General features: G+C 46.0%; 1 protein-coding gene across 1 annotated transcript in view; it reads left to right on the forward strand.

Annotated features, from left to right (window-relative positions):
• The window catches only part of NKX1-2 (NK1 homeobox 2), a 48,347-nt gene that overhangs the window by 359 nt on the left and 29,628 nt on the right, over window positions 1–18,360 (forward strand). The window contains exons 2-3 of the mRNA XM_069242192.1: window positions 497–813; window positions 9,102–9,808. Of these exons, the coding sequence (XP_069098293.1) occupies window positions 497–813; window positions 9,102–9,808 (1,024 nt within the window). The remainder of the gene's footprint in view (window positions 1–496; window positions 814–9,101; window positions 9,809–18,360) is intronic.

An 18,360-nucleotide genomic window follows, 5' to 3' on the forward strand; every position in this document is an offset into this window, starting at 1 on the left:
AGCCAAATCTTCACAGTGCCTCCAATAGTTTTTTAGTCGAAATGGAGTGATTACGCCTCGGTACAAAAACAAACCGGAGAGAAATAAGACCAGAAGGGGTGGTAGACAGTGGAGAAAAAGGTTCCGAAAAACAGGGGGTCCGCACTCGCTCCAAAAAGGACCAAGATCCATCACCCCCCATATAAGTGAATCTGGAGGTGACCTGACCATAGTCAATCTATCTGACCGTTTTTTGAGTAAAACAGAATGTAATCTATTGAGTAAGGGTTTGGGATTCTGTCCCACACAGATTAATGATCAGGTTGAGACCTTTGTTGACCTTTTTTAATTTACCTGTCAACTTAAATTGAAGAATTACTTTTTTTCCCGGCTTGGAGGGTTCTCTAGTGGTGGCATCCCTACTCTACAGTCTGCTGATCATACACATGGGAGTATTCACACACAAGTTGAATCAGTATAAGACCTGTATGGGATTCAACTTTTGATGTCCCTACAGGATGATGGTGGAACCAGTATTGAGGACATCAGAACCGATCTAGAAATCAAGGAGAATGCCAACACCACCAGTGGCCTCAAATTAAGGTCCAAATTCATACCTTCTAACACACATAGTAATATTGACTTATTTTCGACAAAAGTCTCATCTGAGCTATCTAAATATTTCAGTACTCTTAAGATCAACTGGCAACATAAAGACAATCTTTCCGCACTAGAACGTAAGGCTCTCACCTGCCTTAAAAGCGATCAATCCATCGTAATTCGTGAGGCAGATAAAGGTGGGAATGTAGTCATTATGAACAAGGGCGACTACATGTAAGAAATAGATAGACAATTGGCGGACCCTGCTTGTTACAAACGTCTCACTGGTAACCCAATCAAGGCACTGACAGAGTATATCAACAAAAAATTGTGGGGATGGCATGAACTGGGTCTTCTTTCTGACCACAAATACAAATATCTATTAGTAAAACATCCTAGATATCCTTGTATATATATCCTCCCGAAAATACATAAAGAAGGCATGTTTCCCCCTGGGAGACCCTTTATATCGGGGATCGATTCTCCCACAGAGAGACTATCAGAATTTGGAGACTTTTTCTTACAAAAATTTGTTTCCAACTTACCGTCATTTATCCAGGACAGTAAAGACATCCTCAATAAGTTTGAGGACTTTCCGTGGTCTGAAGATCTCATGTTCGTGACTATGGATGTGAATAGCCATTACACTTGCATTCAGAAATCGTTTGGTATATTGGCAGTTACTTCCTATCTCAATACTCGTACTGCTGATCATTTTGCTCACAATCAGATGCTTTTAGAAATGATTGATATAATTCTATCTAGGAACTATTTCTTACATAATACCAAGTGGTTCCAACAAATACAGGGGACGGCGATGGGTTCTAAATTCGCACCGTCCTACGCCTGTCTCTTCATGGGATGGTTCGAGAAAATACATGCCTGGGGCAAACAAGCCTCCCCCTGGACTGAATTTATTGTATTTTGGGGGAGGTATATTGATTAAATTATTTTGATATGGAATGGGTCTATTGAACAGCTTACCCAGTACCATGCCTTCCACAACGATAATCCCTACAATGTCAAACTCAGTCTTCAACATAGTAAGGTTTCCATTGACTTTCTGGATATACGATTCTTCATACAACATAATTCCGTACAAAGTGTTTTGTACAGGAAATTCACTTCTTGTAATAGCCTCCTTCATGCGACTAGTGCACATCCTTCTTCTGTTATTAACAATATTCCTTTTGGTGAAATGACACGCGTACGACGCAACTGCAGTATGGATGACAAGTTTCTGGAACATATTGGAATGGTCAAGCAGAGATTTTCTAATAGAGGTTATGACCATATGATTCTTTCCAAAGCAGAACAACGCATCAGGAATACACCAAGAGAGGACACTTTGACCCTAACACCTCGTGGCAAAAATAAAAAATGTTCCGAGCACTTGTCTTTTGTCACTAGATTCTCAATTCTTAGTCAGGATATCTACAAAATACTCAAACAACATTGGCACTTGTTAATTGATATAACCGGACTTAAAGGGCTCCTCCCTAAAACTTCCAAGATTACTTACCGGAGGGGTAAGACGCTTAGGGACTACCTTTGTCCCAGTTATGTACCTGTATCTAATGTCACCACTTGGCTGCCTACGAAACCCTCTGGTTTTTACACCTGTCGTGAATGTAATATGTGTAGTTTTGATTTAGATAAAACCAAGACTTTTTGTTATAATGATACTGGGATGCACACCATCACCAGTTTTATCAATTGTAACACCAAATTTGTGATTTACATTTTACAATGTGCATGTAACAAGATATATGTGGGTAGCACTATAAGATCCCTTAAACAGAGAATACAGGAACATGTGCGGGCCATTAGGAACAATGACAGCAGATACCCATTGACATCACATATTGCGTTGGCCCACCCTCATGACGGTTCAATCTGGTTTCAAGGAATTGATCATATCCTGCAACATCCCAGGGGAGGCAATAGGGAATTACAATTACGCAAAAGGGAGGCTGTGTGGATATGCCGATTACGAGCAGTAGAATTTGGACTTAATACTGATCATGAATTTCATTTCTTTTTATGACATATTGTACCTAGTACTCTGCTCAGACAATTCTCCATATAATATCGCCTGCTTATTGTAAACCTTTTTCGTTAGGGATTTCCCATCTTTTGCTAATGTGTATACTCTCAAATTGTATCTTGTATTCTTGGCATAACACAGTGTATTTTTTTATCAAATTTGATATATGATGAGTATATATGGCCTCAACATCGGTCTTTATTGTAGATTACTTTTATGGTACTGTCTTAAGTATTCTTCAAATTCTTCTAATGTATATTTGTTTCATGGTTATATTAACCAGCTGCACTTTTTTTCTGCACAAGTAAGTGCTCTTTGTTTAAATTTCATTTATGAAATGCTTATGAAGTCTCAGCACGGGCCGTCATCACAACAAAATGAAAAGGAAAAAGATGTTTGTATTCTTATTGATTAATTACATGTGTTACCATCGGACTGTGGAATGGAATCGATTTGCAAGCCCTTTAAATCACCCTCTGTTTGATATACTTTTTTCCTGGTCTTACGTTTTCAATTGCAACATGCACAACCCTCTTCTTTGTCTAGTGTATAATTTACTGGTAATGTCCTTCTGTCCGATCTTTTTACTTTATTCCATGGTTTGTTATGACATATTCTCCTTACAATTTGCTTTCTACTTGGGAATACTAACCACTTTCTTGCATATTATATTTTCTTTTATTTACCTTCCTTTTTTCTTTGACCTTCCTTGGTTTCTCTCTTTTTTCTCTTTTTCCTCTTTTCTTCTTTTCTTCTCTTCTTGTTGATTTTTTACATTGCTACCTTATTAAAAAACTTTCTGAGCACAAGGGTAAGCCTCAGAGTTTTAAACACATTTTTTGCTTCTGTTTTACCTTTTAAAGATGGCCGCCTAAGTGTAGCTCTCTGCTTTTCCTGACCAGACAGCTCATATATTTCTACATGTCGACCGCTATTTGCAGTCCGTTTTTCATTTTGATTTTCACATTTTTACCCTTTGCTTATTTCGACGCGACGGAAGCTCTTTAATATGTGCTTCCGCATTTTCCCTCCCCCTCGTGTGATAAAATGCACCGTGCACGGGAAGCACGCTTATCCAAACAACGGTAACCGGCCCTTTATGGGATTTGCAGTCCACTTTCTATTCTCATGTTTTTTTGGCCTGACGGAAGCTCTTGGCAAGTGGCTTCCCTTCCTCTCTTTTTCCTTTAAATGTTGTATTGCGCACGGGACGCGCGCACACACGACAAAGGGTACGGGCGGCACACGGCCGAGCCCCTAAAAAGTCCAGACCTACCGGCCTTTGATACTTTTTGGAGATCGAGCAAGATAGAAGATAATAAGTTCTTTCTATGTATTATACAGGTAAACACGGCAAACTGCCGGGTGTTTTTTCTTGGGAGATATCCAATTTCCTATTATTTATATTCTTTCATGCGTACCAGGTCAATCACTATTTCTAATAATTTCTCCCTACTAGGCTTACTATATGCCTTCGTGTGGCCATATTTTACCATTTTACTCTCACACCATCAGGAATATCTCATTGGTATGTGCTTTTTTGACTTACCCCCTTCTTTTAAACTTGTTTCACTCTTTACACTTTTGCGAACGGTGTCCCTAGGTAGGGAAACCTTCTCTGTTTAAACTTTCAATATTTCCTGCATACTCATTTTCTATGAGGAACTTGGTCTTTTCACGTTTTTTGCACTGCAACTTTCTTTAATTTTAATCTTTAATTAGTTCACGTTGCACCTTCTGGACTACTTTGGTGGGTGTCTCATCTTCTTGCCGGTTCTTTGGATCATGCGCTATCTCTCTCTTGTTCTCGACTAATACTACATTCAAATATTTAAAAAAAATATTTGCAAGTATTTAGAATTTTCTTGTTGTATTGTATTTTGGACCCATCACCACACAACGTGTTCACTTGAGTACTAGTATTTAAAACACAAATATTACATTTATTGTTAATATGGGGCTCTTTGGTGGTATACGGGCTATATCACATTTTATCATTTCTTGATTGTCTCATGGTTATATGTTACCTTGCAGCCCTGAGGAAGCCCCTTCTGTATGGGGCGAAACGCGTTGGCTGCTTCCGTGTTTATGAACCTTTTGTCACAACAAGCTCCATCTGTCAACAATAAAATACCTTGGGAAAGCAACTGAAAGGAGCTTTGCATTATTTCTACGACACTGGACTTTTCTTGCTTATTGTGACCTTTGGATGTTCCTAAAGTGGTGCACCCCCTAAATGTTCTTGTATTGTTGGGGCTCCTTCTGCCCCATTGGTTCTTCTTTGCAGCAGGGGCCAGGGTGGAGTTGCACACCATATCTACTAAATTACTGTTGTCTTACAATGGGTACTTTTAGGGATTGATGCGTGTTCTCTCTAGGCCTGCTGCATTCTGTTCTTGTAATTTAAATGTGAGACTCATTGCATTGCAAATGCTTGTTATTTGTTGTAAGTCAGTTCAGAATTATTATTTTTTATTTAAGAAAAAACAAATTTGTACATGAAGGGATGCGGAAGCACCACAAATCCTCCCAATCTTGTGCTTAGAACTGATTGGCTGCCAACACTTCAGCAAGGAAGTGTTGGCAGCCATCTTGGGACTCGGCTGAAGCCGAGTCCCAGATAAAAAGATTTTATAAAAAGAAAAGGGGGCCAGGGTAGGTACGCCCTGACCCCTTAGTTCTGGTGCTGGGGTCCAAGAGGGAACCCTCACAAAGTAAAAAAAAGCTCCAGCGCTTGTTTTGTAAACAGCCCCCCGGGTGGGCCAGGTCCCAGGGGCATGTCAAAAACAAAAAGGAAGGTTCACAGGGCCCTCCTCCTAGGGCTTACTGAAGCCCTGGGAACTGCCACCTCCCTGGGGCTAAATACCTTGTGGATGAGGGATGGCCATAACCCCCCCCCCCCGCAGGACTGCCACCTCCCCGGGGCCAAACATAGAATGAAATGCGGGTAGGGTCCCCACAATCCCAGGGACCACCATCTCCCCAGGGCTGAATTTAAAGAAGATAGGGAGTCCGTTGTGGACACACGGCCCCAGGGACACCATCTCCCCAGGGCAAATTCTAATGCTGCGGGGGGCCCTTATAGAGCCAATAATGGCCCTGGGGACCACAACCAGCCCCGCCCACCAGGGCTGGCTCCTGCTGGGCCCCCCACCGCCAGGACATAGGTGTTTGCTTTGACTTGGCGTAAAATTTTACAGCCAAGTCAGGTCAAACACTCTGCTCACAGCAAGTGAGAGCTGTTAAACATGCAGTCAGGAAAGCAGAGGAAACTATTGCTCTCACAGAAAGGGAGTTGCATCTTTAGCAGCTCCCTCTCTGTGACAGCAATGCCAGAGGAGGCAGGGAGCCAGCTGGGACCACGGGGACCTTCAGGCTCCTCCTGCGTTCCCCAACCATTTAGACTGGGTGCCCTGGGTGGCACCCAGGTGACATGGCCAGGCCCAGGGGGATGGGGTCCCCCGGGGTGAGATCGGCCTCGGGAGGGGGGCCGCGCGAACCCCTCCCCATCCAAGAAGAATAAAATATTCAGACCGTGCCCCGTGGGATGGGGTCCCAGGGGCTGAAATTGGCTGATGGAGTGGGGTCACACAGATCCGCGGCCAACTCCTACTGAGCATGGCCAAAGGCCATGTGCAGAGTGGGTTTGGGTGGTTAGTGGTTTTGGCTGCAGGCCCTGTGGCTAACCGACGGTGGTTGGATTAATGTATAGTAATGAAAATTACTTTGCGTTAACAAAAACATAGAAATTCACTGAAAAAACAAAGGTTACAGGTATGTTATAGTTAGGAAATAGAATTTTAAAAAACATAGAAATTCAGTTAAAAAAACAAAGGTTACACGGACGTTATAGTTAAGCTCATATTTTAAATGTACAAAACCAGAGAAATTCACCTGCTACAGTTAGAGTTATCTCAGCTTACTATAACTCGTGCCCTAAGGTAAATATTACTCGCGTGCTCGCCATGCACTGCTAATTACCCCACAAACTATGGCAATCATGACATCTTTGATAACATCATTGATAATATCAATGTAATACTTGCAGTAAAAATGCTGTCGAAAAAAACTCTGCATGGCGGGCGCGAGTTAGTTATAGTTATCTTAGGGCATGAGTTATAGTTACTTGAGATAACTCTAACAACTGTATTTCTTTGGTTTTGTACCTTCAAAATGTGAGCCTAACTATAACGTCCCTGTAACCTTTTTTTAAGTGAATGTATATTTATATATATATATATATATATATATATATATATATATATATATATATATATGGTTTAGCGTTCTGTCTGTCAGATTAAGGGTTTAACGGTCACTGGTCTATATGCATGGCCTCTGGATTTATGGAGCAAGAGAGGACCAAATTATGTGCCAGAATTGACAATATCATGCAGCAAGAAAATGCAAATTATATTGCACAATGCAGCAAATTTTGTGACAGTATTACCTCATTCCATTGTCATTTTCAACCAGGTTAACACTGTATTAGCAAAGGCTTCACCTAATTAGTACCAATTTAACAATCAAATAAGCGATAAGCTACAGAAAGGTGATATGTCAAGGGCCTTTGGGAAGGGCTTTCCAATGTAGGGAAGTATTTGCTGCTACATCTTTTGTAACTTATGATCTGTCTGTGCTAGAAAAATTTTGTTTGCTAAAATATGCAAAATATGCAGCAGATGAAGGCATATGCGGCAAATCCATAGTGATGTGAAAAACGCACGGAATTGCACAATTCCAGTAGCACTGTTCAGTGCTGCGACATTTCAAATTGTGCAGTAGGCTCTTTCTGAACTACACAGGGTTCATCTGGAGCACCAACTCTGTGAGCTACTTGCAAAGAAATTCTCCGGTACATAAACCCCATAACCTGGAGTGAAGGTCCCATGTGCATTGTTGAGATGTAATGAAGCGCCCATGTGCATTAACCATCTGATCACTTAAGAGCTTAACTGCACGAACCGTCCACGCGGCAGTGAACTTCTGAGGTGCATATTGCACTCTGAGAGGCAGGGTATCTCCCAGGAGCATTAACCCTCTGAGCTGCTTCCAAGGCTCCAGCTGTTCAGTAGTGATTTGGAGGGCACGTGTTCCAAATGCCGCACAAAGCGTTGCTTTTTGCTCTCACTTATCTCGGGACCTCCCCTTCCCGCCAACTCCCAGCAAAAGAAAGCCTCCTCGCTTTTTTGTGTTCCTCTTTCTTCTCGAGTCCTGTGTCTCAATACAACTCTCTCTGCACGTGCCCCCTGCCTCCTCCATCTCCATGTCTTTCATCCTCCGCCAGACCTTTTCTCATGCACAAGTCTCACAGATGCTGCCCCCTCCCCTAGTTAGGTAGTAATAAAGTAATCAGAGCCCACCTCTGACACCGACCCCCATGAGTCCCGTCAACCCCCTTCTCCTCCATTAATAATAGCACCCCCACCAGTCACCTCAAACATCAAAGCCCCGTACTCAAACCCCGCCCCCTCCCGAGAACATCCGAGGGCAGCAGCAGGTGCCGAGGCCACAGCAGGAGCCAGGCAGAGGGGAGAGAGACGACGCGGGTCAGCGGCATCCCCTGGCCCAGAGCTGACGCGGGACATCTTTTACCCGCGGACCTGCGATGACCCGAGATACCACCTCTCACTCCCTAATGAGCCAGGGCTAGACCCAAGAGTCCTGCCTCCTCGGACCAGAGCTGACGCGGGACATCTCCATCCGCTGGACCAGCGCTGCCCCGAGATAGCGCTCTCTGCTCTAAATGTCTCCATACAATAAACCGGGGCTACATCTGGCAGCTCCCTCCCGTGGACCAGAGCCGGTGCTATAGCTCTACCCCAACAGAGAACTAATCCGAGATACCTGCCTCCCCTGCGCCGGAGTCAACGCGGGATTTCTCTCATCCCTGACCAGAGGTAACCGGAGACATCTCCCTCCTCTGGACAGTTCGAACCCGGGATCTATGTCTCCAGCGAACGAAATATAACCCAAGAATTCTCCCTTCCCTAAACCAGATTTAGCGGATATCTCTCTACTCTGGAGCTGAGCTAACCCGCATATTTCCCTCTCTGACACCAGAGCCAGCGGGAAGTATTTCTCAAGACCACAGAAAAACAGACATCTCCCTACATTGGACAAGAGTTAGGGGGACCTCTCTAACCCGGACCAGAGCTAACTCGAGAAATCTCCATTGACTGGTCCAGAGTCAGCGGGGCATCACTCTATCCTGGATCGGAGTTAGCGCGGCATCTCCCTATCCTGGACCAGAGTCAGCGGGACATCTCTCTTCCCTGGACCAGCAACAGGCTATCTCCCTATCCTGGACCAGAGTCAGCGGGGCATCACTCTACCCTGGATCGGAGTTAGCGCGGCATCTCTCTATCCTGGACCAGCGTCAACAGGCTATCTCCCTATTCTGGTCCAGAGTCAGCGGGGCATCTCTCTGCCCTGGACTAGAGTCAACAGGCTATCTCCCTATCCTGGTCCACAGTCAGCGGGGCATCACTCTACCCTGGATCGGAGTTAGCGCGGCATCTCTCTATCCTGGACCAGCGTCAACAGGCTATCTCCCTATCCTGGACCAGAGTCAGCGGGACATCTCTCTTCCCTGGACCAGAGCGGTAACATCCCGGGGCAGCTGCGAGTCTGAGGTACGGGGCCGGCCCGTCGAGAGGCAGACACCGGATCCCTATTCAGCAGACTTTGGGGACCCTGTGATCCTGAGGAAGATGTTAGACCGCGGGGGAAGCAAGAGCCCTAGACAGCCCCAGATCCCCTTCTCCATCCTGGATATACTGGATCCCAAGAAATACCCTCCGAGGCAGAACGGACCCGGGGCCGGAGCCCTGCGAAGCCCGGGTGCACCCCCAGAGACCCTGGGGGAGGACGAGAGGGGGCAGCAGGGAGCGGAGAGCGGGATACAAAGAAGCGAGGAGAGGCTGCGGGGTACACTGGAGCCCCAAGGCGGAGGACAGAGGCTGCACGGTGCGGAGGAGCGCCTCCAAGAAGGCGGGGAGGGGCTGCAAGTTGGAGTCGAGAGACTACAATGTGGACAAGAAAGGCCGCAAGAAAGGGGAGAAAGATTACAAGGAGTCGGGGAGAGGCTGCGGGGTGCACGGCAGCGCCTACATGGACCCGAGGAGGGAGGAGATGGAGTCGAAGGGAGGGTACAGGGAGCTGCGGAGAGGCTACAAGCAGGTGAGTCTGTTTTGACCCCGACGAGTCCCTGCACTCATGTCTCCGCACAGATCATTTAAAGATCCGGCCACCGCGCCTCACCCTTCAACTCTGTTTTTTAAATTCTCTTCGTGGTCCTTTAAATACGATCCATCCTTGCAATGTTCATCACAGGTCCTTTTATCGAAACCCGCTTTTAACACCCTAATTCTGATACCCTCCTCACACTTCACCCCTTTCCTAAACAAGTACCCCAGGTAATTCTAGCGTTACCAACAGGTGTTTATTATTTCTATCCCGTAGTGCTCGTTTTTTCCGACCTCGGAAAGATGACAGGCAGAGTGGTACCTCCAGGTTTCGGACACACTGCTTAACACAATCTCCTGTAGTGGATATAGGGTCGAATGAGCCATCAAACCTGTTCCTCTCCATTGTTCCTAAGGCTCATCACTGTTAAGCTCTAGTCCTTAAAACTTACCCCTTATTCACCTCTGTTCCTAAATAGCCCCGATTTTACAGCATGAAGAGCTGAGCAGGCGTTAAACACAGGAGGCCCCTGCAGCGGGCGCTTCCGTCCACTCAGCCAGCAGACAGTCTGCACCACCAAGGGCGCAAGCTGGGCCTGGTGGTCAAACCCCTTCTGTGCATGGCTGAAAGAAGTATGCAGCAGAGGTTGTCCACCCAAAAAGGGTTGGGTGCAAAGCAAAGACTGTGTGTAGTCGCCCATCTGCGGAGTGTTGGATGCAGGGCCTGGCCTCTGGAGGGTGGGCATAGGGCCTGAAGGTCAAGCCCTGCAGCCAACCCCACTGTGCAGGGTCTTCATCATAATGATAAAAACATGTATGCAATAAAAATACTTTAGGACTATAGTGGTAAGAACCAAAATGTTGCAAAAAAAGTAACATATATGATAGGTGGGGTGTCACAGGCATTAATGAAAGATTGTGCTAGGCTCCTGAGTTGCATCATTTCCGATGGCCAGAGTGGCGAGAGGCAAAGTGTTGTGAGTGGGCCAGTAGCAGGATTACATTATTGTCGGTACTCAGTAATCTGTTGTTACATTTCTCCTTTGACCATGGGCAGTGTGGGATTGGCTTTACATGCCAGGCACTGCGCCCAGCTCTCCACAGACAGCCAACACCTCTCGCCCATGACTTTTGTGTCAAATCTGGTGTAGTTCCATTCCGCCGTTTTTTTGTATCAAAGTGCAAATAATCCTATAGGAATTGAAATAAATTGGAAATGGCACTTTCCCATGAATGTCCTTAGGGTTGGGGTCCGTGTGTTCCACAGCCTGGATGATGGGGATTTGTTGACGTTATTGTCTGTAGCCTGATCCTTTGCTAGAGTTGACCTCACATGTGCCATGGACAAACACTACCAGGCACTTACTCCTAAAACCACTGCCCATGCTTGTCGTGCAAGGGCCATTCGCACTGTTGCCAATCAGAGCGCCCTGAACATTAAAATCCCTTTTGGAGGTAGACTAGAAAAATTGCGGATGCCGCAGTACCTGCTTTATGTTGAAACATATGACCAATGCCCACCAGGTATCCACACCCCTAGTTATTACATGATTTTTGTTCTGGATGTATTTTTAAAGCCACTGGTAAATTTTACTGCCAATCAATAAATGTTTCCCAATAGTGTTTCATTTGTTTCTTAACACATAAATATATATACCTCCAGGTAATATTACACAGTGCTGGGCAATACTTCTCCTTTGCAGTATTTACCCTGATAGGTTATTTTACAGTGTGGAAGATACTGCATAGTTGCAACCTCACTAGACATACATCCTGTTGAACCTAGGTGGGGCTGCAATTTACCACTGGTGGTAACTCATATTTAATAAGGACCATAATGTCAAAGAGCACAGTGGTGGTAGAAGTAAAGGGGCATCTGGGAAGTCTGAAGCTGTGTGATTCATCCATAGTATACGCGTCCCAGGCTTTCATGGCTTTAGGAGAGGGTTTACCACCTGCAGATGTGTGCGAACGACAGGCTGGTGGGCAATGTGTAAAGAGATGCGTAAAGTGCCAGAGAGCTATCAGTGGGTAATACCCCAACGATTCGGTGTTCCGGTTCCTTGTTTTGGACATAAAATGGGACAAAACAGAATAACCGGTCCCACAAATCATGCCAAAAAAAAGTTGGGTTTTGGTAAAACTGGGATAAATGGATTATAGACAGTACCATTATCCTCTTTGGAACCAATGTGGATGACATTGCAAAACGCATGCATGTGGAGTTTAACACGTGTGTTTATGCACCTTACGGTATTTTGCTGGGGTATGTGTAGCATGTTTGCATACCACTGAAGCACATTGTTTTCACGTTGAATTGACCAAGTCTGTACATGCGGCTAATGCCCACATCATTCTTATTTTACAGGAATTGAAACGGGTGGAAATCTTAAGCTATGAATATAAGCATCCAAGGGATGCATGCTTTAGCATGCATGAGATTCTTTCGGGCGTACTAAACCATAATAACACCTGGTCCTGAAGAAAGCCAAAGTGGCTTTTTAGCACAACATTTGCTGAAACCTGTCGACCATTCACTTGTTTGATCGCTGGATGTGAGAGATTAATAACAGTCTCTCTTGACATCCACTATTGGTTTTAGCCCTGCCCAGGACAGGACTCCATTAATAAACTTGCCTGATAGCCTGAATATCCGGTGGATAACCTGAAGGTAGTTTTAACAACTTTTTTCACTAGACCTTTTCACCTCACTCAGAAAAACAATACCACCTCCATTGTAATCAGGTGTTGTAGCACACCTGAGGTGTATTCGGCACCTTAGGTGGGAACCTGATGAGAAAGGATGCCACAAACTAGGTTGGTGGGTGAGGGTTCTTCTTAAAAACCCATTGAGGTTCCCATTGGATGATGGTTAGGTGGCATAGAATATTGAAAAACAGTCTTGACAAGAGGCTCATTCTTTGTGTTTGGATATACGGTGGTAGACGACCAGTTTGAGCAGTCCAACACTCAGAAGCAGGCCTGTAGATGACAACCAAGGGAGACCAACTTCAGTCCCAGATGTAATGCTGCAGCCCATATTGGGGGGGAGTATGGTTGGCCCTGAAGGGTAACCGGCGAAAGTGAGCAACACAAACCATGCCAGGTGTGTCTAAAATCTTATTATGAGACAATGGTAAGCACAGGGCGGTGGGGTGGAGATAAGTTTAGTAAAGTGGTTGTGAAAGTATGACAGTACTAAAATTGCGATAAGAGGTTTATCGTGATGGTGAGTTGACATGTGCATGGTTATGTGGGGTGGATGATGAATTGAGCTACCTGATGACGGATCATGATGTGATGCAGAGCAGATTGTGATGTTGATGGGGTGGTGATAGTAATAGTGCGATGATGTAGATGAAGAAGGTGATGTGGCCAATGATGAGGATGGTAAGGCCATGTAGGTATTATGCAATGAGGATGGTGGTGCTGTGGATGATGAAATGGATGGTCATGTGATGACCATAGTGATGTGTTGTGTAAAGCAAAGTGAATGGTACAGTGATGTCGATGGATTGATGCAGATGGAATTGTGACGAGGACAGTGGGATGATAAAAATGGGGGGGTGATAAAGATGGCCATTTGGTGGGGATAGGGATGTAGAAGGTAATGTGATGAGGAAGGTATGGTGGGTGGTGAGGTGATTTGATAGGATTAGGAGGTAAGGTGATGAAGATGGTGAGGTGATGGAGATAATGATGTGGGCTGTAAGTTGTTGAAGACGGTGAGATGATGTAGATGGTGATGTTATGAGAATGGAAATGCGGTAAGAACATGAAGAGATGAGGTAGAGATATGGACAGAAATGTGAGGAAGATTTTGAGACCATGTGGATCATCGTGTGGATTTTAAACTGATAAGGATGGTGAGGTGAGGTACACGCCAATGTGATTAGGATGGAAGTATAACTAGGACAGTACTGCAATAGGGTGGTGAGGAATTGTGAATGGTGAGGTGATAGGATAATGATGAGGGAGTTATTTTTATACAGATGGCGAGGTGAAGCAGATGATGTTTGGCTTTCCTTTCTATACAGTTATGTATTGCTTTAAATAAAATTATTTCATAAAGAGCACTTTCATCATGAGAGGCCTTTGTCGCTGGTCATAAGTCAGATAACTATAAACTGATGCTTGCAGGTGGACTTATTGGGGAAACGTGCAGGCCTTTTGGTGCTCTCCAGGTAGCCTGCTATCTTACATTGTATGAATGAGAGTATGGAGTGTGTTCCACAAATGGGGATTCATGCCCATCACTTTCCAGGGAGCACCTGAGTTCTGAGGACTGGAAGCCCCACCCAACCCCCATGCGCCCCCACAAGTTTATAATGGAAGCACCCAATGGCGCAGTTGTGGGAATAAGAGGGGAACCAGCACTAAATGGTTAAGAGGACGGACCTGTGGACATTGTATGATGGGGGTTAGGTCAGTAGTGCATAGGAGCAATAGCACTTCATCTGTCTTGATACAAACAGCTATTCCTCAAAACTGTGACAAAGTACCAAAAGGGAAAATACTAGTAATCTGAGTAGCTTTGGTAACCGTGTACGCCCACCCCTAGAAAATACATGCCCAGAGTAGTTCAAAGGCAGTCACCATTCTCAATGCAATGCAGTGGTGTAAATGGACTCATAGTACATCTGAGCCGCAAAGCAGGGTGTGAGCAGTCAGGACTCTCATCGAGTCAGGAAGAATTCATTGCATTTCTTGTATAGTTCGCACTGCAACAGAATCCGCCTCAAAGCACTCACAACACTTTAGTAAAGAAGGAAACTGAGCCACAGACACTAAAGTGTTCTGGATGACATAGTTGAATAAACTGCTGCAATGGGTATTAAAACCAAGGACTCTTGATTGCAAAGAACATAACTTTGCAGCTAAACGACATCTGCTGCTACGTTACCACAAGTAAACATACATGAGTCACTAATGTCAACCCCGGGCACTTCACATTCAAAGTTATGCAACAGTTGGAATCATTGATAAAATCGACAAAATGTTAGCTAGATTGGGAGGATCTGCTAGTTTTTCGTTTGCAATACTTCTCCAAAATATTTCTGTATCCAAACAATGAATATTAACCCAATGTGAGATTTTTGTATTTTGTACCAAGGTAATAGGGGCTACTCGATAGGTAAACAATATTTGTTAGTCGAACTATAGGCATGTGAAAGAGAGTGGCTTATGTTTATAGATGTGGGTGTTGCTTTACTTGACTTTAAAGCAAATACAGGATTCATCATCGAGTGGAAATTATATTCCATCTACAATTTCCTTTTGTCAGCATTCTCAGCAGATACTTTCTGAAAAATAAAAAAAGCAGTGTAACTATCTCCAAGACCTATTGATTTAGGTCAGGCCCATTCAACCACTGGATTATTTGTACCCCCCGGTGTGAGACACTGTCAATCACTCTTGGATCAGCCCAGTGGAGTATGCCTCCAACACTGTTATGTTATTGCTCGTTCACTATCATTTTGCCTTCCAAGATGTAGTTCCAGTGGAACGCATGATGTTCTGTTTTACATCTGAAAAAGTGCACTCGATCATTACATATTCATTCTTTATCTCAAACATGCATTCTATACAGGAGACAATCTTTTTTATTTCATCACAGTAGGCTTCCTTTTCAAACGTTTGTTAGGACTCAAGCCCCAGCCTGTACTTAAGAAGGCTGCTTAATAGCTTTTTTGTGTTTACACATCAACCCCCTGACACCCAGAAAGACTGTCCCAATATATTGAGGCAGCTCTGCCTCTGCTCTGCCATCTTGTTGCTGCTTCTTTGCGTCTTAGAGGTCTCTCCTGTCTTGTTACTGTGGCTCATTGCGGTCCAGGCTTTTGCAATTCAGTACCATCCCTTGTCACCAAATCACTGTAGTTCAGAAATCCCACCTTCTGCTTAACTCCATACTCATTGTTACTGTGTGCTCATAATGGCCCTGGTATCTGCTATGCCTACCCGCCTTGTGAGCAATTTATTGTGGCTGGCAGCCTTTTTGCTTCTGCTCTGCCCCACCCACGACCAGGTCCACTACCACTAGTGCGTGCTGGGTCACTGTGGGAAGGTAGCCTCTTTCTAGCCTTGTTACCCCCACTTTTGGCCAGTTTGTGAGTATATGTCAGGGTGTTTTTACTGTCTCACTGGGATCCTGCTAGCCAGGGCACAGTGCTCAAAGTGAAAACCCTATGTTGTCAGTGTGTTTGATATGTGTCACTGGGATCCTGCTAGCCAGGACCCGAGTGCTCATAGTGAAAACCCTATGTTATCAGTGTGTTTGATATGTCTCACTGGGATCCTGCTAGCCAGGACCCCAGTGCTCATAAGTTTGTGGCCTATACGTGTTCCCTGTGTGGTGCCTAACTGTATCACTGAGGCTCTGCTAACCAGAACCTCAGTGTTTATGCTCTCTCTGCTTTTAAAATTGTCACTGCAGGCTAGTGACTCATTTTACCAATTCTCATTGGCACACTGGAACAATCTTATAATTCCCTTGTATAAGGTACCCAGGGTATTGGGATTCCAGGAGATCCCTATGGGCTGCAGCATTTCTTTTGCCAACCATAGGGAGCTCAGACAATTCTTACACAGGACTGCCACAGCAGCCTGAGTGAAATAACGTCCACGTTATTTCACAGCCATTTTCACTGCACATAAGTAACTTATAAGCCACCTATATGTCTAACCCTCACTTGCTGAAGGTTAGGTGCCAAGTTACTTAGGCCCTCATTCTAACTCCGCCGGGGCCAGGGTCGGCGGGAGCACCGCCGACAGACCGGCGGTGCCCCGCAGGGCATTCTGACCGCGGCGGTTTGGCTGCGGTCAGAAAGGGTAAACCGGCGGTCTCCCGCCGGTTTACCGCTGCCCTTAGAATCCCCCATGGCGGCGCAGCTTGCTGCGCCGCCATGGGGGATTCTGACACCCCCTACCGCCATCCTGTTCCTGGCGGTTCGCCCGCCAGGAACAGGATGGCGGTAGGGGGTGCCGCGGGGCCCCTGGGGGCCCCACAAAGTATTTCAGTGTCTGCCTAGCAGACACTGAAATACGCGACGGGTGCAACTGCACCCGTCGCACCTTCCCACTCCGCCGGCTCAATTCTGAGCCGGCATCTTAGTGGGAAGGTTGATTTGCCCTGGGCTGGCGGGCGGCCTTTTGGCGGCCGCCCGCCAGCCCAGGGCAAATCCCAAAATACCCTCAGCGGTCTTTCGACCGCGGAGCGGTATTTTGGTGGGGGAACTTCGCCGCCCGCCGAAGTTAGAATCACCCCCTTAGTGTGTGGGCACCCTGGCAATAGCCAAGGTGCCCCCACATTGTTCATGGCAAATTCCCCAGACTTTTGTGAGTGCGGGGACACCATTACACGCGTGCACTACATATAGGTCACTACCTATATGTAGCGTCACAATGGTAACTCCGAACATGGCCATGTAACATGTCTAGGATCATGGAATTGTCACCCCAATACCATTCTGGTGTTGGGGGGACAATTCCATGCATCCCTGGGTCTCTAGCTCGGAACCCGGGTACTGCCAAACTGCCTTTCCGGGGTTTCCACTGCAGCTGCTGCCAACCCCTCAGACCAGTTTCTGCCTCCCTGGGGTCTGGGCAGCCCAGTCCCAGGAAGGCAGAACAAAGGCTTTCCTCTGAGAGAGGGTGTTACACCCTCTCCCTTTAGAAATAGGTGTGAAGGGCTGGGGAGGAGTAGCCTCCCCCAGCCTCTGGAAATGCTTTGATGGGCACAGATCGTGCCCATCTCTGCATAAGCCAGTTTACACCGGTTCAGGGATCCCCCAGCCCTGCTCTGGCGCGAAACTGGAGAAAGGAAAGGGGAGTGACCACTCCCCTGACCAGTACCTCCCAGGGGAGGTACCCAGAGCTCCTCCAGTGTGTTTCAGACCTCTACCATCTTGGATTCAGAGGTGTTAAGGCACAATAGACTGCTCTGAGAGGCCAGTGCCAGCAAGTGACGTTAGAGACCCCTCCTGATAGGTGCTTACCTCTTTCAGTAGCCAAGCCTCCTTTCTCAGTAGCCAAACCTCCTTTTCTGGCTATTTAAGGTCTCTCCTCTGGGCTATTCCTCAGATAACGAATGCAAGAACTCACCAGAGTTCCTCTGCACTTCCCTCTTTGACTTCTGCCAAGGATCAACCGCTGACTGCTCCAGGACACCTGCAAAACCGCAACAAAGTAGCAAGACGACTACCAGCAATATTGTAGTGCCTCATCCTGCTAGCTTTCTTGACTGTTTCCTGGTGGTGCATGCTCTGAGGGCTATCTGCCTTCACCCTGCACTGGAAGCCAAGAAGAAATCTCCTGTGGGTCAACTGAATCTTCCCCCTGCTAATGCAGGCACCAAAATACTGCATCACCGGTCCTCTGGGTCCCCTCTCATCCTGACGAGTGTGGTCCCTGGAACACAGGAGCTGGGTCCAAGTGTCTCCTACAGTCCAGTGGCCCTTCTGTTCAAATTTGGTGGAGGTAAGTCCTTGCCTCCCACGCCAGACAGTAATCCTGTGAACTGCGTGATCTGCAGCTGCTCCGGCTTAT

The sequence above is a fragment of the Pleurodeles waltl genome, chromosome 6 (assembly GCF_031143425.1).
Source record: "Pleurodeles waltl isolate 20211129_DDA chromosome 6, aPleWal1.hap1.20221129, whole genome shotgun sequence".
Lineage (NCBI taxonomy): Eukaryota > Metazoa > Chordata > Amphibia > Caudata > Salamandridae > Pleurodeles > Pleurodeles waltl.